Source organism: Vanellus vanellus, assembly GCF_965231255.1.
Source record: "Vanellus vanellus genome assembly, chromosome: 17".
NCBI lineage: Eukaryota > Metazoa > Chordata > Aves > Charadriiformes > Charadriidae > Vanellus > Vanellus vanellus.
Window position 1 is genome coordinate 12,316,985 of NC_138922.1, and position 27,349 is coordinate 12,344,333.

A 27,349-nucleotide genomic window follows, 5' to 3' on the forward strand; every position below is an offset into this window, starting at 1 on the left:
GCTGGAGGTTGGCCGTGGAGGAGAGGGACGGAGGCTGCGGTCCCCTGCGGTGATGCAGGGAGGGGAGTGCGTTGTGGGGCTGCGTGGGCACACAGAGGGTCCCTTTTGCTGCAGAGCAGGACCGTCACTGCGGCAGAGCAGGGCACTACAGTACCTGCTGGCTCCGGGCACGTGGAAGGAGAGAGGTTTTTTGTAGGGCTCTTCTTTACCTGAAAAAGAGCCAGGTCTTGGCTTAAAACTCCCTTCTGTGAGAGCTGGCTTTGGGAGACAATTCCTCTGGGAAATTTGCTTGGCTTTCCTCTAAAATAAACCATACAGGAGTGGGCCGGTGGGAGCACAAGGCAGGGGAGGACAGGGCGCACTGCTTCTCTGCCCCTTCTGGTGCCGAGACCCTGGAAGTTTGTGGCTGCGGAGAGAAAATTCCTGGCTGGCAGGAGGTGAGTGCTCTGGGAAACAGAGCACCTGCCCCACCGGCTGCCAAGTGAGGTTTATTATCGGGGTTGTGCTAAAGAGCCGTCTGTCTGCAAAAGAAAGAGGGTCCCGGGCTCTCCCTGACCTGACCGCTGCCCTCCTCGGGGACGGGATGCTCGGCTCGTCCGCAGCTGCCGCAGCGCAGCTCAGGGATTGCCCCGAGACACCCACCCAAGTCCCAGTGTTGGGAAAAGGCTTTTTTCGGGGAAGGTGCAGGGGAGAGGTGTGCAGTGCCGAAATGGGGGAGTTGCTCCGCATCAACTCTGCATGGAAACACCAATGGTGTAACTGCATCTTTTTTTTTAGGGAGGTCAGGAGAGGTCCCTGCCCCGATGCCTCCCAGCAGAGAGGCTGCTCCTGTTGATCCCAGCGCGATGCCGGAGAGGCAGATGGGGCGAAAGCGCTCTTACGGGGCCATTTCTGGGCAGATGCAAAGGCCTGGGGAGCTGCAAATGCAAAATCGAAGGTGCAACTGAAACGTAGAAACCACCGGGATTTCCCAGCAGCTGAGCGAGGGTTTTCTGAACCAATTTTGGACCCCGATTTAGGCACGGAGATCTTTCTTTGGACAAGCCGTAAGTGGACTTGTGTGAACTCGGCCAGGTGGGCCGGGTGGAAGCAGCTGTCCTCGCAGCAGCCCCCCAGACCCACGCTCCCACTGGTAAAACTTAATCAAGACTGACATCTTTAGGGCCCCACAAAGAACAGCAGGAGCACGGGCAGCGAGTCGCCAGGGAGAGACCGTGACTTTATTCTGTCTTTAAACATAGCAAATGGCATCTTCTCTAATATCACTGCAAAAATACTTTGCTTGGGTAAAATAGTATGTATATACTGTACAAAGACATAAGTTTAATATATCTTCCTATAAGTACATTTATACACATAAACCAGCATAAATTAGAAAAGGGACAAACGGGTATATAAAATTCTGGTTACATAAAAATCTGCTTAAATTAGCATTTACACTGTGGTTCTAACATATAGTTTGTTAAATATAGCGATGTGCATACAGTACATTGACACCCCACCCAGACACAAATTAAAACAAGGGGCTAGCGGGGCCGGGTATTCACTTAAACATACCGTAGGAAAAAGCAGTGGCCCACCTTGGAGGTTTTTGTTTTTTTTTTTTCTCTCGTCTTGGGGACTCACAAATCTGTTCTTCGAAATTCCTGGCTTTTCCAAAGCACTTCCCAGCAGCTGTCCTAAGCGCGGATGTTTGCTTCTCATCATGACCTCTTCGCTTTGCCCGGCTGACCTCCACGGCACAAGATTATCTACCAAAATCAAAACAGAACGGCCTTACTTTTCCCAGCAACAGGGTGTGTTTCAAGTTGGTTTTACGCACATGGAAGGAGAAGGGGGAGGGATGTCCTGCAGTGTTTTACTTTCCATTCAAAGGCAGATTTGCGAGCGGTTTATTTATTTACTCTCCCCCTCCCCAAATTTACAGTCCTGGGAACAGGAACCATCTGGCTGGGTGATAAGTGTGTCTTGCCTCTAGCTGTCACTGGGCTGTGCACAGCCATGCTTGTAGGACTTCAATTACTGGGGCTGAAGGCCATTTGTCTCGCTATGTCCTCCCAAAAAGTTCAGCTCCCGGCATGGCGGGAGGGGAACGGTGCGTGCCGTGCACCACCGTGTCTCTCCGGGGCCTCCAGATGGAACCCTGTAGGTTAGACTGGATTAGGTGAGGGGAAGCCTACTAGCCCAAGTATCAGCAACACCTTGGAGTGAAAGAGTAAAGCAGGCGCATAGAACAGGCAGCAACGAGGACCCTGAACCACTTCACATCAGCTACTCGTTCCGCGGGACGAGGCTGGGGGCCCTGGGAGAAGGTGTGCACCTACTTCTGTACGGGGCTGGGGCAGAGCAGTGGGGGCGGGTGCCTCCGCGGATGCTAACCATGAGCCAAGGCACACATCTCCCCTTTACCGGCTCCAGCCTCGCCAGACCTGCGTCTCCCAGCGGTGTGGATGTGATCCGCGCAGCCCCAGCTGCAGGAGGGTCCATGCCAGCTCCTCCTCTCGGCATCTGTCTCTCCATGGGCTTTGGGACCGCCACTTGCCAGGTTTTGAGGCACAAGCATTGGCACTGCATTGCACGTTTCCCAAGGGACCTCAGATAACGTACTGATAAATTGGGCTTAATCCTGAAAGCCCCGGCTGCCCAAAACGCCCATCGGAGCTACCGGGGCAGGCGCTGCCATGAGGAAGAAGAGACCAGTCAGGCTCTGCCAAACGTGCTCATCCCCCGTGAAACATGATTACTAGTAGAGCTTCACTGTAAAATCTATGGCCTTTCCTCTGCTAACAGCCAGCTGTTAAAAAAAAAAAAAAAAATCACTTAAAATCGTTAGTGTCGCATATCTGGGCAACAGAATGAGCGAGACACCAGCCAGCAAACGGCGAGGATGGACTCGGGCAAATACTGGTCCTGCGGAGCCAAAGATGCATCTGCAACCTGGTTGCTTATATTAAGTTCCGTGGTTTGGAGCGGTGGGGATGTGTGCGGACCCCCAGGCTGGGGCACTGATTTCTCCCCCCCTGCAGACAGCGGCACTGCTAGGATGGGGATGTCGTGCTGTCGAGGGCGGCCGTGGTGCATGGGCTGCTGGAGCTCCTGCTCTGGCCCATCATTCCAGAGAGCAGGCAGGAGCGGGAGCTGCTGCTCACTGCTGGGGGGGAAATCTTTATTCCACCCTGTGCACCCTCCTGCAGGCAGGAGCCACGGGCACGCACGGGCAGCAGCATCCTTTGGCAGCACAGGCAGGCTGCCCAAACATTTTTGGATGCAGCCAAAAATCGATGTGAAAGAGATGTTTCTAAAGACTGTCTGTGTGTCGGTGCTGGGAAGCTGTCGTTGAAGAGCTGACCGCCGTATGCGATCTAGTCTGGCTTAATGAAATGGCTCTCCCGATAAAGCCGTCACATCAGCTCTGGTCCCAAAGCTGGCAAACTTCAGCGTGCAGCCAAATGCAGGACGGATCGTACATGCCTGGAAAAGCACCGAGCAATCTGCTGGCAGAAATCACCTGAACCCCAGAATTTTGAAGAAGATCCCCTGGTTGCATTGCTCAGGTCCACACAGGCCATCTTGCTTGCTGATCCCGTAGGATTTCTGTTGTCAAACCTCACGGCACTACCCAAAAACTATTCTGACCATGCCTTGGTGAGGAGAGCCGCTACGGTGGCTCCCGAAAGTGGAGCTGGCCGAGCGGTGCCCTGCCTGGCCCGAAGCACACGCACACCAACAGCTCCCAACGCCACTGGAAACCTCACCGACACTGAGAAACCCAGAGAAAAGTGGCAGCTGCTTGGGCAGGTAACCAGAAAACAGCCGCAATCGCCACAACCACCTGCAGCCAGAGCTGGCTTTGCGCAGCCTCCTCTCAAGCACGGCACCTTCTCCTCACCTCAGGCTTTAGCCTGCTGTCCGTCTCAGTAACGCCCGTGACCTTCCTGCGTAAGAGCAACAGCGGACCTGAAAGCACTTGATCCACCCCACCGATGCGAGCGAGAGACATAACTGAACCTGTTTAACCTCCTGCCGCAGGATCCTCCAGCAGTCCTGGCACAATCAGTAGCAACATCCACATCCACTCTTGTCGAGGCCACTTTTTATGAGCCCGTCTCGGGCTTCTCATCTCTTCTCTGATCTGTCCCTCCTTCTGTTTAAGTTTTTGACAATCAGCAACAGATTTTATGTTAGACTGAAGCTGCTTTTCCTCACTTTTAACAGCTGAGCCTCTGAAGTCTTGCTTGAGGTCAGGGGAAGGCGAGATGTTTCAAAATGGAGAGGAACTGCTGGGTCTGAGCACTGCTGTTTCTCCAGAAGTATGTCTAAGTTCAAAGCCATACTCGTGGCGTGGGCTGCGGGTGAATATTCCATTTTGTCACAAGTTTTGAGGTTTTTAAATGTCTTTTTGTTGCACGCTGGAAAACAAACAAAACCCTTCCCATGTTTCCGCAAAGCAGAATGCTGTCAAAACATTTTTGTTGGATAAGGTCAGGTTTTCTCTCCTTCCTTCTCCGCACAGAAGTGACCGATGCCTGAAACCCCCCCCCCCCTTGGCGCGTCATTGAGACCGAACATCTCAGTGCTGAGCAAAAACAGTGAAATTCCGAGCGTCAAAACATCCCAACCAACTCTCCGTAGGCACTAACGCAGCGGGAGCCAGAGCCGCACTAACGGGTAGACCAGATGCAAAACACATTACCACGAGCAACGGAGGGGCAAACCCGGGGTCCTAGCTGCAGAGACTTTATCTGGAACCTCTGATTGCTAAGCCACCATATCAGGGAGTATTTCTGGAAAGCGCCTTCCCTCCCACACCACCTCCTCCCTAACGTTACACACGTAAGTTGCTCTGGCAGGTTCATTACAGCACAGGATTTTGACAGATCAAAGTTCATTTAATACTGCGCCCGCTGTCGTACAGCAGGGGTTTGGGGCTGCTTTTATAGGGCATGGTCCCAGCAGGAAGGCTCATTCAGGAGCAGCGTGATTCCTGCTTGCTGGCATTTGTTTGTCCCCAAACCACATGTTCAAGAGCAGGTTCAGCAGAAGGAAGCAAAGGATTTTGCAGAGGAGGGACACATTTTAAATACCCTTCTTGGGTAACGGAGTAAGACCACTAGAAAACTCTTGTTCTCAGTTTTGCAGCAGGTTGTGTTACAGGTAACAAAAGCGAATTGGTCTAAGGTTTATGCAACTCGAGTTGGATTTAGGCAGTGGTGTTTCAAAGGGAGTCATGAGCTAGTCACCTTTTATCTAAATAACACTTTGCATCAGTTAATCGGAAAGTGCCTCACAGAGGTCAGCCTCAGCATACGGAACAAATCCTGGGATCCCGATAAAGGTTTTTACTTCCTCCTTCTCTGGCAAAACTCCAACAGCAGGATATGTAAAAACGGAGTAAGGGATTCAAAAGTCTGCCAAGTCTACAGCCTGAAATCTATTACAATATTCCGCTGTATTAGCGCATTACTATTAAGAAGACACCGCTGATTACAACCAGATCATAGCACAGTACCAACATCTGTCCATTTAAGGGTTAGATACTTAACATAATAAAAGCGCATGTAACAGGAAAAGGAGCCAGAGAGACACTGCCAGGCTTAAGTTAGACTTTAAAAAGCCAGTATCTTCTTCCAACAGTAACTGAGAAAGTGCCATATAAAATCATAAAAAGGTTTAAAACTCTGTTATGCCTTTCATCTTTGTACTTGGAAAAGGAGTTTCCTATTCAGTTAGCTTGGAAACGAAGAGACTGGTGAGATTCAGGTATGTCCCAGGTGCATTCCGTAAGCTAACACAACTGACTGTAAATGCAACAGGGAGTACTACGTTTTTATTTCTAAAGGATGGTATTGTTCAAATTAAAGCTATTCTTGGTAATACTAGAAATCTGCGCAAGGCACAAAGGTCAGATCTGGATCTGAATGTCATTCTGCATCTGCACTTCATTCAACAAGTTTGTTCAGATCTGTCTCTAATTAGCAGGTTTGATCACCTTTGCCCCATCCCTAGCTGCCATTTAGTGGGGGTGCACTTTTCCCGGCACTGTCCCTATAACTTAATTAGTTATTTTAGGCTTCACAGTGAGCAGGGACTAGGTGGGGGCAACAGTATCTCTTCTGTCAGAGGTTAATACTTTCTTCTTAGCATGAGGGCCGAATTGCAGTTTTAGGGGTCCCGAATGCTCACAGGAGGAAACTCATTCTCGTCATCAAGACACACTGGTCCAGTTGCAAACTCATGCTCTGGGATAACCTCTCCTCGCAGGGCACCACCGTCCTCTGAATAACCTGTCCAAGTGAAAATACAAAACGTTACAGAGATAAATGGATGGAAGGAGGCTGGAAACAAACAGCAAAGACATTATTTTATCACCTTTTTAGCACAAAGCTGCTTTCTTGGGCTTTTTGCAGCGCTCTGAGGGACTGCGGAAAAGAAAGGTTATCTCCGCTGACATGACTGATTAGGGAATGGACTACATGGGTAACTCCTGTGGCAGAAGCTTTCCTCCTCCTCCCACCACGAATGTAAGCACCGATTTCAGAATAATATCCACATCTGTTTGTGGACCTTTAGACTCAGGAATATAATGAGATAGTCACCCAGTCTTCTCCTGCAACAATTCAGTGCAAGTTTCATTAGGACAAGGTGTAATAGGCTTGGGAGAATCTGTAGCGATCTTGCCACTAAAATAGTGAGATCTGACTTCTACGCCCACAGTTTCAACTCCTGGAAACCAGCCTGGCAGCAGCTGCTGCGTGACAAACTGTGAAGCTCGGATGTGGTTACTGCTGGTGAGCTCGTTTGTGGTGCAGCTCTGCACAAGGAGGAGAAGCACTGGGAAGGGGTCCAGAGCAAAAGCCTGGCCTGTTTTGTGGGCAGGGGATGAACTGGGTGAGCCCTAAGGAGTCCTGCTGCCCCAGTCTAATTGCACAAGTGGTGTTTCTGGTTGAACCCTTGGAAGCTGGGAGACTCCACTTTGCCCCAGGTGGCTTTCTTGCTTCTGCCGGAGGAGGGGCAGATGCGATGCTTACCTGGCATGGTCGAAGTCGAAGGCACCGTACTTTGTCTGGCTACAGTTGCTGCATAAGATTGAGGTAATGGAGGCCGAAGGTCATTTTCTTTGTTCTCCTCCATCTTTCCTGAGCCAAGCAGACTAATTGTGCAGGAGCAAGAGAGAGGAGAAGAGTTAGTTCTGATCCTCACCATTCCTCCCCCAGCACCGGCTAAGACAAGCACATGCATCCACGTCTCCTTGAAGCACATCACCCATCTGCATCACCGCATACAGGCACTGCCTGCAGCCCCAGCAGCGCTGCAGAGGAGGAGAGCATTGTGCTCTACAAGTAAAGCGGTGGGGGCGGGGGGGAGCAGAAGATAGGGAAAGCACTACTTCGGCTAGAGGACAATGCTGGCATGAGAATAGAAGGGAACAGATTGACCACAAAAGCTTTAGGTTACAAAAGCAAACAGTGTTTCTAATCACAGAGGGGGCTCCAAAGGGCTTCCAACAGGAGCGGACTAGATGGGAAAAGCAGCCCTGGCTAGTTTAGGATGGCGTTTGAGCAGAGATATAGTATGATGTAACATAACTCATGACCCAAGGGCCCTTTTCAGTCCTCTGATGCTAAGAGGAACCCACATACGAAGCTGGCCCGCCAGCTCTGGACGGCTGCTTTGGGCCGGGAGCGGGCGGGCGGCAGCGGTGTCTGAAGGCGGCCGGAGCACGCTGGACAGCGCAGCTTTGAAGTGCCGTTGTTTTGTGGCTTTTCAAAAAACTGTTGGCATTTTCCTGGCTGGCAGCCACCTCCCGGCTTCGAGCACATGTTACATCGCACCCCACCCCACAGGCTTCACATCTGGAGCCAAGTAGCCCACATCTGGGGGTGGGGAGGGGGGAGGGGAGAGCTACGTGCTTAATCAAATTTGCACACAAACTGAACAGCGGCACAGAAGACTCTGCTTTGGCAGTGCATGCCCGCAGGAGTGCATCTGTGCGGGTTTTTGTTTACGGAAGCTCCCAGCATTGCTCCACACCATCCCACCCCCAAAGTCAGCTCTCCAGCACCCACTCATGCCTGGAGAAGGTGCTCTGCTCTCCTGCCACCATGGTGGTCAGTGCTCTGCTGCTGGAGGCATCTCCTAAGGCACAGCCTGCCCACCTCTGCTGTCTAAGCTGAGACGTCCCACAAGTGTCTAGGGATGGGAGATGTCTCTGGTTTCTCCTGCAAGAAGCCCCACGTCCCTGCCTGCTGATGTGGTTCCCACCCACGTCTGTCGGATCAGGCAGCTAAAATCACAAAGTCAGTTCTAATGTTCTTGCTCCTACAGCTCCATTTTGTGCTTTCAAGTGAAATTCCCCTTAATTTTTAAAAAGATCAGCCTCTGTATCAGACATGTTTGGAGGTATAGTTACCTGTGTTTCTTAATTAAGACACACTCCCCTCCATCTTGCGGGTCCAAGTTATAGATATAGAGATGTCCATCTGACGTAGTAACCAACAGTCGAGGCAGCTTCTGAATCCTGGTGAGAAAAGCATCATGAGTCCAAACACATCTGCACTCGCACACAGATACAGCACGCACCCGCGCTGCGTGCTCTGCAGGCACGGCTGCAAGATAAGAAGCCACAGCGGTGGTGTGCTGCAGAGATAGTTGTGTCTGCTCACAGGCTGGTGTGGCAGAGGGGATGCAGATGTCAATACGTACGTGGAAAGGGCGCAGATGTTCCTTTGTCCGGAGATGTTCAGGCGGACAGTGGCAAAGGCTCGATCCTGGTTCATCATGCCTGATACCTGAGCAGGGAGGTAGTTGGTAGCAGCCTGGAACATCTTTCCCATGTAACCACTCCAGGTTGGAGGCTCTTCTGGCCGGCTGAGGGGGTCACAAAGCAGCTTCAGTGGGGCTCCCACAATCAGCCGTGACAAAACAGATGAGGAACAGCCAAAACGATCCTGATCTCAGATATGCAAAGGCTTTCTCTGGGGCACCTGCACATATTGTGCACCAGTCTAGCTGGACACACAGGGAGGAGGCAGGGGACAGTGGCAGCTAGTGAACCCAGAGCAGGCCTGGAGAGGCTGGCAGCAGGGATGCAGTGTGTAGTTTTTCCAAGGAGTGAATCCCGCAGGACACAAAGCCAAAGAGGCGGTTTGCAGCTGGTATTGCTCATGGAGAGTACGTGGCGAGGAAATGGAGGCCAGCTGCGTAAAGGCAGACGTCTGAAGCAGAGACACCCCCGGGGCAGGCAGGTTAACCCAGGCTAACTCCCTCACCTGTCAGTGAGATGCTCCAGTTTAAAGATGTGCACGGTCTCCGTGTTGCTAGAAGCACAGAGGAACTGGGAATCCATGCTGAACACCAGGGAGCTGATGTTCACATACCTAGGACCAAGCGAAGACAGGACTGGTCACTTCATGGCATACAATTCAAGGGGAACTGCTAAGTTTTGCTCACATAAGTTGAGGAGCACCCTGCCTGGCTGCTGCCGAGCCTGTGGGCTGGCTGACTAGCATTTCCCTAATCCCTTTGCTCAGCACAGATGGGGATAGCCTTAAGTTAGTGACAAACAGCCAGAGAGGTGGAAATATCCTTGCTCACAGAGCTGTCTGTGGAGCGAACATCTGTGCCAGCCTTGCCACAGCAGCTAAAGCTTCTGGTACTGCAAAGGCCAGGGAAGATATCCAAAGCTCTGGGTAGCTGGATACATGCGGCATCTCTTCCTGCGCAGGCTCGGCAGGGATGGGTGTCTCGGTCACGGCAGTTTTTGTACTCGCAGAAGTTGGTGTAAAATCACAGGCAGGTCAGGGATGGGGAAGGGGAAAAAGTCAGGAAAAGATCTACTGAAAACATTTGAGGGAGCCTGCAGAAGAGCCACAGCAGCCCATCTCCACCATCGAGACTTGGGCTCTGTGCAAATGACTCAGTAGCTTCAGAACACCTCCTTTGAGAGCGCAATAGTTGAGCCGATAACTTTGGGGACTTCATTATTTCAAGTAAGAAACAAGAACGGACAGAGTAAATGGACAGAATCTACCTCTGCAATCGCCCTGTTCTGCGGCACACTGAATTGAATCACTAAACTTGCCGGAGGCAGCTGGGCGCAGCGTGGCTGTCTGGCACAATGACATTTCTATCTGATACGCTTGCTCTCATTTTCTTTCTGCAAAAGATGCCAAAGCCACCAGGATCTGATGTTGCCCTGTCCCTGTGTTTACATTTCTGCTCCGGGAGCCCTCTGTGTACTTGTCACCAACAGAAGAACGGACTGACCTTTTCATCCCTCGACGGAATTCATAGAGCTTTTGCCCACCAGGAATGGAAAACACACGAATGACTGTGCCCTGCACAAAATGCAAATGGAAAGATCAGGCAGGAGCAGGGCAAAGAGCGCGAGCCCTTTCTCTGACACACCCAGGAAACTCAGGATGTGCAAAGGCCCCTCCTGTTTGCCAGCCAGGGTCAATCTGAACCCGATACACTGGCCTCTTACAAGTCAGAGTCCTTTCAGCGCCCCTCCTCTGTTGGCTGTGTTTAAGAAGGGGCAGCTCAGAGGTCCTGCTCTCCATGCTCCAGGCAGCCAAACTGGCTGGGACTCCCCTGCCAGCCGCGGGAAGAGAGCGCAGGCAGCAGGCAGGGCGCTCGCAGCAGCGCTCACTCACTTTTTCAGAAGCACTTGCCAACTTCGAGCCGGTGGAGTTGAAGGCGAGAGCAGCCAGAGGCCCGTCATGGGCAGGAATCACGCAGGCTGTTTTCTGTAGGGCAGAAGGTGATGTGAGTGCAAAGAGACACGTTGTGCCTCGGACTGCGTAAGGGCAGGGTGTTCCCTACCTTGCACCCTATCCAGGCCTGCCAATATGGATTGATGGGATCATATCGCACTTACGGTATCCCTTCAACATCCTCAGCATTTATCTTGGCCCTGCCTTGAGCTCACTCCCCACCTACTATGGCCACTGTGATTACAGAAAGCTCATTTCAGGGGCAGAGGTGCTCAGCCCCCCCACCTCTCCAGGCTGCGGGACTGCGACTGCGCCACCTCTGAAGCCTGGCATTTCTTTGTGCCGAGACAGAGCTGGCCTCCCTGCAATTCGCTCGGCTGTACGGCAAATCCTGCTGCAGCGACACCACCCTGATGCCTGCAGGGAGCCCAGGCCCTCGCTAGTACCTCTCACAGCAGCAGCGTGTTTTCCCCTTGTGCTCTGCTCCTCCCCTGCTGCAGATCCTCAGCTCCCGCTGCACGTACAGAGCGACAGCCTTATGTAATCCAAAGCCCTGGCATAAACAGCAGATAATCATGACCCTGCTTCCAGCCAGGGACAGATTTCCTGATGGGGCTTTGGACACCTCACCCTCTCCGTGACTTCGGGTCCGGCATCCCTTCCAGCCTGCGACACGGGCAAAGCAGCTGCTCCCAGTCCTGCCCTGCGCCTGGAGCAGCTCCAACCCGCCCTGAGCTACCCTGGTCACATCAATCCCATGGAATACGCTGCTGAAGCCCCTATAGGATCCCCCTATAGGAACCCCTGTGTCAGCCTGGCAGCGGCCCTCGGGCTGTGGGGTAATGGGTCACGTTTCCCTTAATATCCCATACAGGGAGATGGATGTCCTGACCTCAAAGAGGCCGTCTGCTTCACATGGCGTCCAAGCAAGGGGGATGGGGAACATGCCTGCCCCGGGCAATTCCCTCACAGTCTAGCTCGGTGGAGTGTATTTATTCATCCTTCCCAAAGGCCCTGTTGGCTTTGCTGTGGTTCTGTTTGTTTTCAGTCCCTGCCGGTATCCAAACGGGCAAGCTTCGCACTTACCAAAGTATTTCCGTCGTAAAGCGCTATCTCTCCGCTGGTCGCACTGCCGGGATAAGCCAAGTAGGAGTTGGCGTGGTTGATCGAGAGTGCGCACAGACCTGGCAAGGCAAGAAGGACGCAGCTGAGGTTGTTTGCTGGTGGGGGACAGAAAGCAGAAACGCAGCCATGGACACCACAGGGGGTTCAGGCTCTGTCTCATTTTGGGGCAGTGTCCGGCACTGGGCGCACGCCGGCTGTGTGCTGGCAATGCCTCGGCCGTGGGGACACCTGCTGGTCTGGGACAGTATGGCTCCCTTCTCCCAGCCACCATCCTCCCCAAACCCTGCTCAGGAGGAGCCCAGGTCCTGCTTTGGGGCACACTCTTGGCTTCACCCCCCCTAATCATCCCCTTTGAGAAGGCACATGAAACACAGCAAGGGACATCTGGGTCTCAGGGCTAATGGGACTCCTGTCCAGGCACATCTGGGCACCTCCAGATGTGCGTAGGGTGTAGGTGCTGGGTGAGAAGCTCAGATGAGCAGCACAGCACGGACACAGCCCTGGTATGAAGTCTGGCACGTGAAGGCTGGCACAGCAAGGCAGCGGCTGTGGGGCTGGGCAGTGCCGTTTCCTTTTTCTCTGAATGGAAAAGGGAAGCAGAGGAAGACAAAGGAAATGCCACAGTTGTGCAGGGAGTTTCCGGCTTGAACCTAGCTAAATTTTAACCGCAGGGGGAATTCTTCCCCATAATAGACATCTGGTTTTATGCCAACATGAGCATCTGAGCAGGAATTACGTGATGAGACAGGGATGGATGGATGTTTCCATCCGCCTGTCCCCCAGGTGACCTCGGAAAAGAGCATCTCTTCCTGCCTCTCATTTCTGCCATTGGCTGAGGACCCATCCGGGTGAATCCTGCCACATACAGAAATGGGTCTCACTCGCCTCCTGCACTACATCTATGTGCTCACAGTCCTCCCAAATCCAACTGAAGGCTTCAGTATGACCTGAGCTTCCTGGCCCCCGCCAGGGGGTCCCAGCTAGTCCCCCATGCGGAGGAAGCCATGGGGTTAAAGGCTGTTGGGGATGCTGCCAGACTCCCCAAACAGGACGCCCGCACGCGTGCACGTATACGCACGGACGTGCGCACACATGCCACGCAACCCGTCATGTCAGGACACGGCCCTGGCCCGGGCCCAGCAGGGGGGAAAGATCGGCTGAAGCTCTCATTTTAGGTCATTGTTTATAACTAAACAAAGAGACCGCGGCAGAGCCAGGAGCTGCAGGATCAGCCAGGGGCCCCGGGAATCCACTCCCTGTCAATCAGAGGCATTTACATCATGCCAGGGATGGCGCACGCACCGAAGAGAAGAGGCACAGCAGCAGCAAAGTGTTGGCAATTCAAAGGCACCTCAAGAGGGAGGGATAGGAGGAAGGCAGTGATAGCCCAGAGCCTTTGCTCGTGATGAGCAAGGGTGCCTTTTCAGGATGGTCTTGCCCCAGCCCAGGCAGCACGGGGGGATCGGCGCAGCCCTTTCTCTCAGTGGAGGATCTAGAGAAAGCTCGAGCTAAACAAAGCAAGCTCTGAGCGGCTGGTGTGAGTCACCCGCTCCCTCTGCTCCGCGCCTGGCTGGGAGAGGCGGACGGGAAACCAGGCCAGGGGAAAACACAGATGTGAGTGTACTGGGCTGACCTCAGGGACGCACAAAGAACAAGGATCACAAGGGACACGGGCAGCCTTTGAAGATGCTCCTCTGCTCTTGGCAGCCCCACAGCCCCGCCGAGGGTTGGTGTGTGCAGTGGTGGGCTCAGGAGGGAGGAGGCAGGCTGGTGCTGCTCAGGGTAGCACCTCTGGGAATGTCACGTCGAAGGTGGCTTCCTCAAGCAGCATGGAAAAAAGCTATTGCATCCAAGAAGCCTGGCCTTGCCCCCAAGCCAGCAGGTCCAGGCGGATCTGGGGCTTGGGGGGAGCCACATGAGGTGGTTTCCAAAGCTGCAATCATCCCCGAGATGTGCCCTCGTGGCACTCATGTCAGCGTAAGCACTGCAACCCCCTCAGTGCAGATCCTGCCCCTGACATGAGCCACGTGAAAAACATGCTTGAGCACACATGAAAAACAACAGGCTCACCCGCTGAAGCCATTTTCCTCTCCCGCGTGGAGGAGGCTGGACTGGGAGCCAGGTCCTGGCCAGGAACAGCCAGGGATCTCACTGAGACCGGCCAGTGGGTGTGCAGCAAATCTCAGTCCTCACCATGCTGGTGTTACCATGCCCATGGTGCGCACTTCCCTGTGTGATCCTTCACCCCATCAGCACAGATAACCCTTTTCAGAGTGGGTATCCAAAGAGCGGTGAGGCTATACTGCCTCAGCCTCCTGGACACACTGTCCTCGAGGTCAGGCTTGGGACCAAAGCAGATGGTTCGCGGACAAAGGGAGCCCGCGTGGCACAGCATTTGTCACTCAGCTCATTTCAATGACAGCTGCTGCGATAAAAGGGTTTTAAAAAATTAAGCCCGTATGAAGTCCTGTGATCCACAGCAGCCTAGTCCCTGTCCTGGTGAGTGCTGATTGCTGTTGCTCTTAAACCATGACCTGATCATTCAGCCCTACTGCAGAACAGCTTCAGGCCTGGGTATCCCTGCCCTTCCTGCTGCTGCTGGGCTTTCTCGGGAAGGTTTTAAACTTTAATTATATTTGCAGTATTTAGTATGTTTAATCCACATGGAGAGGCCATCTGTTGAGACCTGAAGTAGGTCAGGGGAGCCACCGGAAAAGCGTCCCTTGAAAGCCCAGAAGCCAGGCGCGAGCACATCAGCAACTTCCCGATCAACCACCCGTGAAACGATGCTGCAGCCTGCGACCGACCGGGATATCACAGCAACGCACAGCAGCGCTGCTGCAGGCGCTCGGCCAAGTTTCCCTATCCGTGGCTAAAAATAGCTCCTCTCCCATGAGCAGGAAAGCCGGATTCACCCTATGCTGCACAGAGAGGATCTGTTCTGCAACCACCTGCCCTGCCCCTTGGGTTTGCAGCGTATATGGAATAATATCAGGTGGCAGCCTGGGCTCCTGGGAACTCCCTGGCAGGGAATTAGTGCTGTGCCTGGCTGCGTTTTCTGCCCCGGGTGATCTTCACAGTGCTAATCACTTTGGGAGCTGACCCCAAGCCCGTAAGTAATCACAGGAGCTTTCTACCTTAGCGGAGCAGTGCATGTCCGTGGCCAAAAGAGAACCTGGGTTAACCGCAGGTCTGCAGGGAGTGCCGAGCTCTGCAGCATGGCGTGACGCTGCAGAGCTGACTCATGCCGGCAGCGCGGGGAAGCAGGGCTCCTTTGTCCGGAGAGCAAAAATGCCGCTGGACTCTCTGACGCAGAGCACGGTGAAGGAAGGGCAAAGCAGCCCCGGAGGGAGAGTTTCAAGCTGTCCTATATGTGGAGGAAAACTTGCGGTCCTGGCCTGTCTTACAGCCTTCCGCTTGTGAAAGAGAATAAAGGCACACTGCGGGAAGCTGTGAGCTGCACAGACATCCCACGCGAGAACAGGAAGGCACCGAACCTGGGAGGTGAAGTCAAACCATGCTGACCATTTCTGCTCTCCTTTGATGCATTTGCTCAGGACAGAGCAGGGTTTCTCCTCTCTCAAGCCCAACTGACTACCTCCATGCATTTCTGGCTCCCCGGTGTTGAATCAGGATACACAACCCCCAGGCTGGTTTAAATTCTAACATGAGTGTTGTGTTGTGGCTTTACAAAGCTCCTGCAGAGCTCATCTCTCCCTTTCACACAGTTCTCCCATGCTTACCTGTTGTGTTTGGAGGCGTATCCAAAATAGTCTTCAAAAGCTTCATGTCCTTAATGTTATGGATGTAAATTGACTCCTCCAGGCAAACAACCAGCCTCTGCAAGGACACAAGGGACATGCACAGAACCTCACCAGCACGGGCACGGTGCCTCTGTCTGCTGCTCCCACAGTTCGCACACCCAAATCTTCACTGTCAGAAAAACTCAACAGGAGTTTCTCACATGCTGAAATGTAACAGAAACGTGGTCTCTTCTGCTTCTCCATCCCCTCTCACTGGACAACCTTTGATTTTGTATGACTCTGCTTTTGAGAGCTGCCTGCATCTGGTCTTGCTTTAGAAAGCAGCTAAAACATCATGACTTCTCTGCTACTCTAAGAGCTGATCTTCCACATCCCCAGACCCTGGGAACAGAAGGCACACCAGGGTTATACCCGAGCCATGGTGCCTTGATTGCCATCCATTCCTACCTCAACTTCTCTTTGCAGTTTTTTTCATAGCAAATTACTTTTTGATCATAAAGCCCAGGCAGCAGAGAGGCTGCCAACCTTGCTTGCCAGTATGCCTACAGATGGGACTACGTGCCCCTTGCCCTGACTTTTTCCTGATTTGGGAGCGAACACTTAGGTGATGGGCCTCCCACTGCTGCTAAACCTAATGCATCTGTTCAGCAAATTAAGATTTCTTTTACCATTCGCCATCAGCAGACAAGATTCCACTTTACGTGCCCTGAGTTGTGCAGCAGAATTGCATAAAAACTGGGCCAGGAAACATTTGTTCAGGCACAGTCACAGTGGTTAGTGTTTCACACCGAGTATTTACACCACCTTGGCAGATGGGTAGGGTATTTCCAAGTTCGTGTGCTTGTACCTCTTCCACTAAACTCATCAGGAACACCCACCCACCCAGCTAAGAGGCAGGTCCTAAGAGAGGAGCTGCCGAGTGATGGGGAAGAAAGGCAGAAAGGAAAAAGGAAGGCTAACGCTGTAACCTTAGCACTGGGCCGCCATCTCCGTGACCAGTTTTGTGTCTCAGCTTGGTCCACATCTCTATGCATTACCACAGAGGCATTTTGCACAGAGTCTTTTTTTGGGACCAGTCTTTGGATCTGGCTGAAGAGTTACGCTTTCTAAGTCCAGCGAGCGCACAGTTCCACCTACATTAGTGCCAAGTGTCCAGAAGCACTGAAAACCTCCCAATAAAAATGTAAGGCCAGACTCCGTCCATACTCCTGAAGTTGGAGCACCCGAATCCATGTACAGGAAGCCTCCACCTCTTTAAAAATAAGGCCACTTATTTAGTATCTAAATGTGGAGCTTAGTCACTAACTTGAAACACCCACATTAGAAAACCTTTGCCTTGCTCCACCATAACTCTCAGATCAAACTCTTTCCCGCTTCTATTCCTGCTAACCACAGCATCTGGGGCTGTGTCAGAGCCATTTTGCATTTCCAGGAAGACTTTGCCTTTTCTACAGCAACAACCATCAACTTGCTAGCAGAGACAGTCAGAGTAATATTTATACAGCTGATTTCGGCAAAGCCACCATGTGCTTTCCCAGAACTGCAAAACACACTGCTATTGATGTACAGGTGAAGTGGAGGTTTCCAAATGACGGCAAAGCAACAGCCAGAGCTGCAGCAAGAGATGCTGGCACCGACGGGGACAAAATCCAGGAAAGTGAGGGGGGTGGGAGGTGAACAGGCGAAGGAGGCCTGGACAAGCTCACCAGGAGTCGGAGAGGGCTGGTTCTCTGCCTCCGGCCCTCCATGCAGCCCTGGAGCCCATGCCAACATCAGTGCAAACCCCGCTGAGATGAGGAATGGGTTTTACCCCCACTATGCAAACAGACGGAGTCTCAGAGAAGGTGCCTGGCGTTGTGATGGCTACACAAGGCACTGCGTCTTGTACAAAATGTTACTGCTTACCAGTATTCTTCTCTAGTACTTCAGTTTGACACGAACCAGGTTAGATAGCCGAGTTGTGTGTCAAGGATTTAAACGTGCTGGGTATGAACACAGCCAGGGAAAAGTATGAAACCTCTCCAAGAGCTCAGCAGGGTTTCAGCAGTGAATGAAAACCCAGGGGGACTGTGGGAGAGCTTCTCACCAGTCCCACAGCACAGCCTTATTCCCCACTTTGAGACAAATCATGATCTACCGTAACACACTTGAGAGTTACGGTGGAGCTCGGAACAAAGAATTCCCATGGATCAACAATAACCACCGAGAGACTCACTCGATTGCACAATGAGGACTTTTTCAGAGAGAGATCAAATCTAAACATGCACCATTTGTCTGAGACCCGTTCCTGTTTTCTTTGCCACCATTTTCCTGTGTTAACACGTTGTATGGGATTTGGTCTCCTATAGGCTTTTAATGAAGTACAGCTTTTATACAGAAGCCCAGGTTCCAATGTCACAGCACATGCAGAACCCAACTGCCAGCAGTTTAAATGTTGAACATAGATCGAAACAGTGATTTCTGTCTACCCAAGTACCTGTAGCATCTTCAAATCTCTCCATGTTTGGCTGTGTTACGGCTGGAGGATCAGCTCAGACCAGGATTTGAACCCAAGCTCATGAAGCAGCCAAGGAACATGGATGCAAAGCTCAGCCTATGCATCATCTTCAGGCAGTTTCCAGAGCAGCACATGGGGAAAAGCCTGAACTTATTTTATTCTCACACTAATCTCCTAGAGCTGCTAAGCAGAACCTCCCAGGTTATTTTTATATGCATACATCTATCTGCAATTCAAAGGAAGTCCTTATTTTGCCAGCTCCATTGCAAGTTTAAGTGAAAAAAATCAATTTAGGACAGATTTAATTGTAGTACAGGAACTTCTGGTCAAACACGGCTTTACTGGAAACTCAACCCAGAGTTTCCTTATGGGAGAGCCTTACTGCAGGACTCACTGTTGCTAACTGAGGAGAGGCTGATTATATACAATTACACAGACTGCTTATTTCTTCATTGTAAAGTGTCCTCTGCTTCTTACGGCATATACTTTGAAAATAATTATGGACAAAAAGAAAAGAGGATTTTAAATCCTCCAAAAGGGCTCAAGGCTGCATGAGGCTGTGTCAGTTCAGAGAATAAATAACACTCTAAAAGCCTTCTTCTAAGCGGCCCGAGTGTTTTCTATACCTTTAAAAATAAAACAAGGCTGCTAGCAGTACTTGAGAAGCAGCCCTTCACCTCATGCACGGAGTTCAAGTTACTCCTGGGTTCTGTTACCAACTTTGAAGGTCTCATTTGCAACCAAGAAGGCAGAGGTGGGCCTGAAGTCAGGATGTGGAATCCAAGGGAGGGAGGAAGATGAAAAGGTGTTTTTTTGGCAGAGCTGCATGCTGAATAGGCAAGAAGGCAGACAACAAAAAGCCTTTGTGTAACTGCTATGAAGAAAAGGACTTAGCTTCATTTTACTGAAGCAAACAGTTGCGGCAGATGATATCCACAACCATCCTGCTCCTCTGTCAGAGGTCACCAAGCCTGAAGTGGAGCCGGTAGGGGAGGACAGGTACCTGCCCCTCATGTCCCACTTCACAGTCTCTGTGCAAACCTACCCGGGCTACCACAGCTCTGCTAGGCAGCAGGGGCCCAGCTGGAAAGTCAACACCAGCAAAGAGCCAGAGTGGGACAACTGGTTAACCCCTTTCCCCAGCCTCCTACCTGACGGTTCAGCCGGATGGACAGTATGTTACTGGAATAGCTATAGTTGCAGATCTCTGTCCCTTTCTTGAAGTGGTAGACATTCATTTGCTGTGGCTTGGCATGACTGACCACAACCACAAGGCTGCTGGAGAACAGACGCTCCACGATGTAAACATCTGGGATTTCATCTGGGCACAGAAGGAAAGCAAGGCAGAGTCTTTAGCTTGGCTTACGGTTGGTTTGACTGCAGCAACAAGGAAGACTCAACTCAAGAGGGAATCAGGTTGGAATGCTCAGCGCTAAGGTGTTCAACATCCGCTTTTGTTAAAAATTTCTCATAACTGGCACAAAGCATTTAGGTCAGAGCAGGAAGGGGTTAATGAACTTTCCCCTGAGGGCAGAATTTAAGCCAGCCCCCTTTGACAGTGCTGTTGTGCCTCTCCTGGGCATGGCTCTCCAGCTGTAGTTAATACTTTGAAGGAGATATAAAAAGGAGGAGCTCACCCAGCTTGGTCAGGGGTTTTCCTGGAGAGAGTGAATAAACTAGAACTTATTGAGTTAAGGAACAAGCTGTGTGAAACTCACTGTTTATTCTGCATGGCGTCTGATTTCTCCCAGCCTCCTTAGGGAAGGCTGACCTGTTTAAGCTCTCCCTGTCACTGGGGCTGTGATCTCTAGAGAGTTCTAGCGTGGCTGTGGTGGGCAGTGGTGTGATGTCTTGCAAGAGACCATGTTTGGGATGACTCCTCTTGTGTTGAGAAGGCATTACAATGGTCCTGGTGGACATCACCAGGGACTATGACTTCTAGTGTCAGTAGCTCTGAACGGTGCTCAGTGCTTGGGCTGTGCTGTATTGGAGGTACAAGGACTGTTCCACAGCTTGTGTCTCAGCCCATCACCCTAAGCATGTCACCATCAGGAACCGGTTTCCCTTTGGCCTGACTCTGGGGGCAATCCAAACTCCTAAAAACTCTTTAATATAAGTCTATGGCTTGCTGCTGTATAGCAGCTCAGTTACCCTGTGAGGCAAAAAGGAAAGGAGCCTGGACCTTGTTCCAAATAATGCAGCTATGTCTGGTTGCTAAGGGTCCTTCTATAGCCAGTGGAGAGAGTATGTGAGGTATATCTTTAGTGGATCTCAGCTGAAACACTTCTGGCCATGGCCTGAACCCAGACTACAGTACATGCTCCATGAGACCTGACTTGTTTTGGGCTGTTAAGTACCTTGCACACTGCTCCGAGCACAGCTAATAACCGAAAGTCTGCTGTGAATGACAGCATGGGAAACCTATTAAAAACATCTTGCTTGTAAATACCACATTGGACTAAAAGCCTGCAACTTATTCAGCATCGGTGCTGGGAGTCTGCAGTCTCCTGTCTGCATATCTGAAACATGCTAGTGGTAAACTACCTCTGAATGTTGGTTTGCAGGACAAACTGCTGCTGTCAGACTGACAGCAGTGAAAAAGAAGCTGGACTCGAAACTTGTGGGAGTCCTTCAACTTTGTTAAAGTACCGCTGACAGTTCAGAAGCTTCTTCAAGGCTGTAGCTCACTCTAAAAGCTGCTGCATAACCAGAGCTGTTCCTCTCCTGATATGGGTACAGCAGAAACAGATGCCACCTCTGCAACAGCAGTGAGCAGTATCACCCCCTCAAGGCAGACTGGAGTGCAGTAATACAGGTAAAGTCTGTTGGCCAATGTTCCACTGCAGTGAAACAGGAGACTTACTGCTTTCGTGGACCTGGTCCAGTTGCTCCACAGAACTTAAGGAGAAGAGTCTGTATCCAGTTGTGGTTCCAATGGCCAGGGAGCTACAAAGACAAGACAAAAACCTGCTAGTTCAGATTTTAAGGCCTCCAGGTGATAGGAAGAGTCCCTGCAGGTAGGGAAAATGGGTAGTTCCTGGTATAGTGATCTGTGAAGACACAGCTGCAATTTCCACTCTCAACCTAAAGCATTTAAAGTAACAAACCCAAGAACCCTGCTTTCCATCTGAGGCTATCACAGCCTACAGAAAGCAAGTATCTCTGTGAGAGAGCAAGCTATCATCTATTCATATGTTCCTGTGGCTGCTGGAGGAACAAACAGGCATATCTCTACCTGGGAAGCTGCAGACAGGACCTTTTGTTCATAAAAGGGAGCTTCTTCCTAAGCCAGGAGCTGATCCATTTACACTGACTTGTGAGGGCTGTGGAAGCTTTGCTCTAGCTGCTGATGGCAGCAAGTCACGCCAAGCGTCGGCTCTGCTCAGTTCCAGATATAGTAAGCAGCAACATCTAGGACTTAAATCAGCAGCTGGCCTGAATACCAACACACAGCGTTTGCACTGGCGGTGGTGACCAGCAGGTTCCCGTCAGCAGCACATCGCCACCCATCAAAGCACTCTTTGTTTAGACACAGCAAATGCAAAGCAGTGCTGCAAAGGAAACGATATTTCCAGGTGTGAGGCTGCTATCTGTGATTCTTATCTCGTACCCCATGATCTGGGCTGATCTTGGCTCTGGGCTACGACTGCCACACACACACCGGTTCACCGCTTCAGGATGTTTGTTGTCCCGCTTGGAAATGGTTCTTAAATATTGGGCTTTGAAGCAGGTAAACCACAGGTTAGCAAGGGTGAGAGGCTCCGGGGAAACCTTCTGTCTTGAGGTGGTGGTGGGGCCACACTTGAGCACAGGCTGCTCACCCAGAGCCTGGGCAGGGCTCTCAGCACAGAGCCCTGGGCAACTCCGCCACCAACACAGTGGCCACAGCACAGGCCCAGCAGACAAAGCCCTGGGAGCAAGTCACTTCTCCGACCATCCAAAAAAAAAAATAATAATGCTGAGTGATTCCTGATGATTCCTCTGAATTTGCTGCCCCAGAGACCGAACCTGGGGGCACGTGAGGATGTCTACCGAGAGCCAGGAGCCCCCAGAGAGGGGAGCGGGGCCTTGTGGGGCCGCGGGATCCCACAGGGCCGGCGCGCTTTGGGCCGTGGGGACAAGAGCCTCGCCCAGGGCCGCCCGGCACCGGACCCCGGGCGAAGACGGGGTGTCCCACGGGGGTCGCCCCTGTAGGGCCAGCCCCGCTCCGAACCGTCATGCCCCGTGGGGGGCTGCGAGACCAGCCCCGCTCCGGGCCGGGCCCCACCCGGCCGCCGCCCGCCCCCCCCTTAACCCCCTGCCCCGCGGCTCCCGCCTCGCTTACGTGCAGTCCTGGTTGTAGGAGAAGCAGCTGAGCGCCGCGGGCCCCCCCGGGGCCTCGGCCGCGGCCTCCATGGAGCGGGCGCGGCGGCTCGGCCCGCTCCGGCCCCCGCGGCGGCGGCGCCTCCCCCGCGCCGGCCCCGGCCCGCTCCGCGGCGCTGGCGGCGGCCAGGGGCGGTGCCGCCTCCCATTGGCCCGCGCTCCGCCGGACGGACCGCCCCATTGGCAGATGGACTGGCGGATCGACCTATCAGAGAGGGGCAGGCGGGACGGCCCCGCCTCCGGGCTGAGCGGAGCCGGCTGCTATTGGCTGGCGGCGGGGAACAGCTGTGCGTGGCCACGTGGTGATGTTGTGGTTGCATCAGACGAGACTGGGCAGCTGTTGGGAGGGGGAACACATCTGGGGGGCTCATCGCTGCCGACAGAGGCTTGAGCGGCGTCACAAAACTGGTGATGACGTCGCTGTCTCGCTGACCGGAAAACAACACAGCCCTCCTGTTCGCCTCCTTGGCTGGATAGTGCCTCGAAGCATTCAGTTTTCCCTTTTTTTTAAACAAAATTTACGCTGTGAACTTACTTCATTTGTGCACGGAACAGCTTTGTTCAGGTGATTAATGCCGCTGCTACCTTGCGGGGTCAAATCTGTTGGGGGAAGTACAAAGAAAAACAAACCCCAGAGCCTGTCACTAAATGACAAATGTTCCAGAAGTCAGTACAATGACATTAACAGTGCACAGAAACGCAGGGGCCGAGGCCGCAAACCCCCTAATTAGATGAGTAATCCTCATGTGAGTGCTGAAGTCATTGGCCCCGGATCACTTGATGTGCACCACAGGACTTTTGGAAAAAGAGCTACGTGCAATACCATCTAAATGAGGCAGATTCCATGTGGACACATATATCTGCCTAGATTAATCCCCCTTTGCAGCATGTGGGCCTTTGAGTGTCCATAATATTCCCCTGTTACCGAGCTTAAGACCTGCAACTGTGAAGATGATTGATTTTCAGGGAGGAAGTATGAAAACACAGCTTCAAAACAGCATTAGCTTGGAGTGAGGCTGACGGCAGATTGTCCCTTCCCTCAGACACAGAGCACATGAGCGACACTGCAAAGGCAGCAGGGGAATAATATTTAAATTCATCATGTTTTGGGGGAAAACTTCTTCTATTCATAAAGGCCTAGTGGGAAGCTCTAATAAAACCCCCAAATGAAACAGAAAAGCTGTTTTTGAATGTCCTAAGACTGTCCCTGTGGATCAGCATAGTTTGATTTTGAAATAGGGATGACAGATGGAAAATGGGCTTGCAGAGCAGGAAAAAGTTTAAAAAACCCACGAAACAACAAAAAAACAAACCAAACAAAAACAAGCAGGGAGTCAGTGCCTTATATTTCAAAAAGAAAACCCCATTTGCTGAGTATCTGCTACAGTTGGATGTTTGCTGCTTGGGTAATCAACATGAGCTGGTTTTAAAATGAAGCCTTGATAAAGCAGAGCCACAGAAGCATCTGAGACTTGGGCAACAGAATTATATTTGTAGCTTGATTGATGCAACCATGTCGGTCGATCTTCCTTTCAAGCTAGCTGCCTACAATGGTTATTTAATTAGCAAAGGTGGGAGAAACAAATGGTTCTTGTCCTCTGCTACAGTGTGAAAACCTTTGGTGGCCCTTGGAATGGGTGTTGCTGTTGAGTACAGCCGTGCCAGAGCAATGGCAGTGGCTGTAAGACCAGGGCCAGCATCAGGGCAAGCCGCTCCTCTGGCTGGAATACCTTCTGTGTGCTGGTGAAGCTCAGCATCACGAGAGCCCTTGGAGATCTCAGGCTCTGTGCTCTGACAGATTGGGGCATTTGGGCTTTGGGCATGAAGTAGAAGCTGAGGTGCTGTGTGTGGAAATTGTGGGTCTTCCCAGTAAAGAAACGAGGTGTCTCTGATGTCTCAAACATAAATAAATAGCTAAACTGTGTTTTTTCAGGAACACAGCGTTGGAAGGAGGTAGTAGTTAGGGTAGTAGTTAAACCCTACATCTTTCCTGGGATCTGGGTATGTGTCACACCTGAGGAATATGGTCTGGCAGAGACAGCAGAGAGACACACCAGATACCAGAAGGACAGTTCTTGCTCTTATGCCTGCATATGCTGGGAAAAATATATCAGGAGCTGCCTTCCCTTTCCTGACAGTCCTGTGATTGCAGTAACTCTACTTTGTGTGTAAGTAACCATTGACAGTAACAACCTCAGCTCAGTCATCAACTCTAAAACCAGCCCAGAGTGTGGCCATCTGATCGTGAATATTTTTCAGTGCAGAAGACTGTGTGTGACAGATGTTGGTTTGTGTTCTCCACCCTGGCTGTATGTACTCAAGCCTGGAAGAGGAAATGGAGGTGAGGAAGCTGGGAAGCCAGCTGCAGTGCCTAGAAGGGCCTCTCCCGGCCACAGCATCCTGCGTGTTGCCATTCCAGAAGGGTTAGGTACCTTTTGCTAGTTTTTAGCCTTTTCCCTGGCTCAGTGTTTAAATTCCAGCTCTTCCCTCTCAGATAAAAGCCTGCTCCTACCGATATGTCTGCTATTTGAAGGAAATCTGCTTCAGAAAAAAAAAAAAAAGAAAATAAAAAAAGAAAATGTCTTGGCAAGGGCTAAATCTGCTAAATATCCTTCACTGGTATTCATGGTAACCAGGAGCCTGTTGAGCATCTGGAGCTTCCAGGGGAAAAATAGGCAGAAGGGAACAGGCAAAACGTTAATGTCTAATAAGGAGAGCAAGCATTTCTCATAGCAAGGAAACCGTCTTTTGCATGTGAAAGGAGTGGGGAGAGGTGGCACATACACGTTCGCTTTGCTCTTACCTATTACCCTTAGCAAGTGGTATCATGGTCATTGAAGCAGAGGAGGAAGAAAGGGGTGCAGCCCAACCTTGTTGGGCTTTAATAGCATGAACTGTCAAGTACTAAAATGCCGGTCCCGGCTGCTCTAGGACCTGCAGAAAATAAATGCTGCCATCTGGTGCCCCGAGTCCGGCTGCACACATCATTCATGCCTCTCCAGCATCCGCATGCAATGATGTTTCTACACGGTACTTGCTAAATAGAGAGAGCAGTCTTTGCTTACTCTTTGGATTATCCACTGGATTACCTGCACCTTCACTAGCTTTCAGTACTGGTGTAGGAAAAAACACCGACTTCAGAGATAGTTGAGTAGTCCTGCTAATAAAATGCTATAGAATGGAATGCAGAATTTATATCTTGCATTCTTCTTTTGCTTTGATGAGTTACTTCTTGTTTATGTCAGGAGAGATTTTATGTTTTTCTCTTACACAGTAGAAAAATGAGAAGAAAGCAGAAAGCTGGACTGTATATATCAGAGGCCAATATGACTTTGGAAGAACTCTGATCACAAGGTCTAGACACCAGAGAAGTCATCACTTCAGAGCCTTTTTTTTTTTTTTTTGGATATCACGAGTCCTTTATCAAATATAAAAAAGTGGGAAAGAGAAACAATGGACAGAACGTATTTGTGACAGCCACCAGAAGACCGGTTTGTCTTGCTAATTTGGACAGAACTACCCTTGTGTGGGGCGGGGAAGGGGTATACAGTGGAAGTGTGTGTGCCATGTGCATACAAGAAGTTTCATTGCACTCTGTTTCGATACAGAAATCAGGAAAGTTGCATTGAGACCTCGAGAGCCATCTGTCGGCACCTACATCAATCAGGGTGACAGAAGGACAAGAGCGGCAGTGCCCGACTCCACAGCCAGTCTGAATGTCACCAGTTTCGAGAGCGTTGCTTCTTGTTTTTCCTTTTCAGTTTTCGATGCTGACCCTGAGCCAGATCCTGCCATTTAACGAGCTGTCGTTTGTGAGCAGCCCTTTCAGAAGCGCTTGCCAAGGTCAGGGAAGAGCTTGCAACCTAATGCTGCGTTTCCTTGTAAGTTGGATTAATGCTCCTTTATCTTGTCCTCATTCTGGCAAGCATCCCATTTCCCTAAGATTAGGACATCACACGTACCCTGATAATGGATTATCTCACTGGAGGCTTTCACGAGTTGGTTAGACACCCTGCTCACAGGAGTGGTACAGGCTGAGGGTGGCTGATCTTCATGTCTCTTTGGGGTGCACGTGGGATTCTTTAAAGTCTGGGATTCGTTGAGAACCATAGACCTGCACCACAGAGAGCAAAGGGGTTAAAACTGGGAGGGGGGAGAGAGAAACTTTTGCCTTCCCTTTAACTCTTGGATACAGCACTAATTGTAAATTCCTCTGTAATTATGTAAAGATCAAAGAATGTTCTGACATGAGAGATTAGAACGAGTAACATTGTGAGAGGGAGACTGGGAGCACACGGCGGTCCTGGCGGACAGACAAACGTCAGGTTCCTGCACAGCCTGGTGTGACCAGAGCAGAGGAGCAGCTCCGCTTAGTGAGGCTGCGGAGGGGTAACACCGGGAGAGACAGGCTCACTGCCCAAGCTCCGAGCCTTAAGTCTGTCTTATGACCTGGGTGACTCTCTCCCCTTTCATGCTAGAGGATACAAGGAGGGACTTTGAAGAGAAATGGAACAAAACTTTGGTATAATGAATACATTCATAGCAGAAACAACTTGGGTCTTGTTGAAACAGAGAATGCAGGGAGGCATCTACGCTGCCCACGGGACTGTGGGGTACGCAGAGACGAGGTATCCATAGCCATTGCCAGCTGTCGCCCCCAAGTTTGTGTGGATGCAGCTTCATGACTTCTTTTGTAAACCGTACTGAATCAGTTCTCTTCTGATGGGCTTAAACCTTGTCCAAGTAATTCAACTACTGATCCCCATTACTGGAGCACACAACCATCTCATGAGCTTGGCTTCATCCTCAGCCCAGAAAGCGCTGTTATCCTGACTCTGCTGGGGGAAGCGGAGGTGGAGCGAGGCTGAGAGACTTCCACAGGAGAG

The 27,349-nt window shown here is 51.4% G+C and overlaps 1 protein-coding gene across 1 annotated transcript; it reads right to left on the minus strand.

Moving 5' to 3' along the window:
• Nucleotides 1-3: 3 nt before the first annotated feature.
• Nucleotides 4-22,557, minus strand: WIPI1 (WD repeat domain, phosphoinositide interacting 1). The gene is made up of 13 exons (XM_082492074.1): nucleotides 22,426-22,557; nucleotides 20,965-21,047; nucleotides 19,253-19,422; nucleotides 15,584-15,680; nucleotides 11,802-11,899; nucleotides 10,656-10,748; nucleotides 10,267-10,337; nucleotides 9,270-9,377; nucleotides 8,704-8,868; nucleotides 8,411-8,518; nucleotides 7,029-7,150; nucleotides 6,184-6,284; nucleotides 4-1,751 (listed from the first exon to the last, which is right to left on the minus strand). Exons 1-13 carry the CDS (start codon nucleotides 22,494-22,496, stop codon nucleotides 1,704-1,706), a joined length of 1,335 nt encoding a protein of 444 aa, XP_082348200.1. The 5' UTR covers nucleotides 22,497-22,557; the 3' UTR covers nucleotides 4-1,703.
• Nucleotides 22,558-27,349: the final 4,792 nt, after the last annotated feature.

Coding starts and splice junctions, on each gene's coding strand:
- WIPI1 (XM_082492074.1), bottom strand. CDS start 22,496: ATGGAGGCCGCGGCCGAGGCCCCGGGGGGGCCCGCGGCGCTCAGCTGC. Junction 7,151..8,410: donor GTCTTAATTAAGAAACACAG/GTAACTATACCT, acceptor CTGCACAATTAG/TCTGCTTGGCTCAGGAAAGA. Junction 6,285..7,028: donor TTCGACTTCGACCATGCCAG/GTAAGCATCGCA, acceptor TCACTTGGACAG/GTTATTCAGAGGACGGTGGT.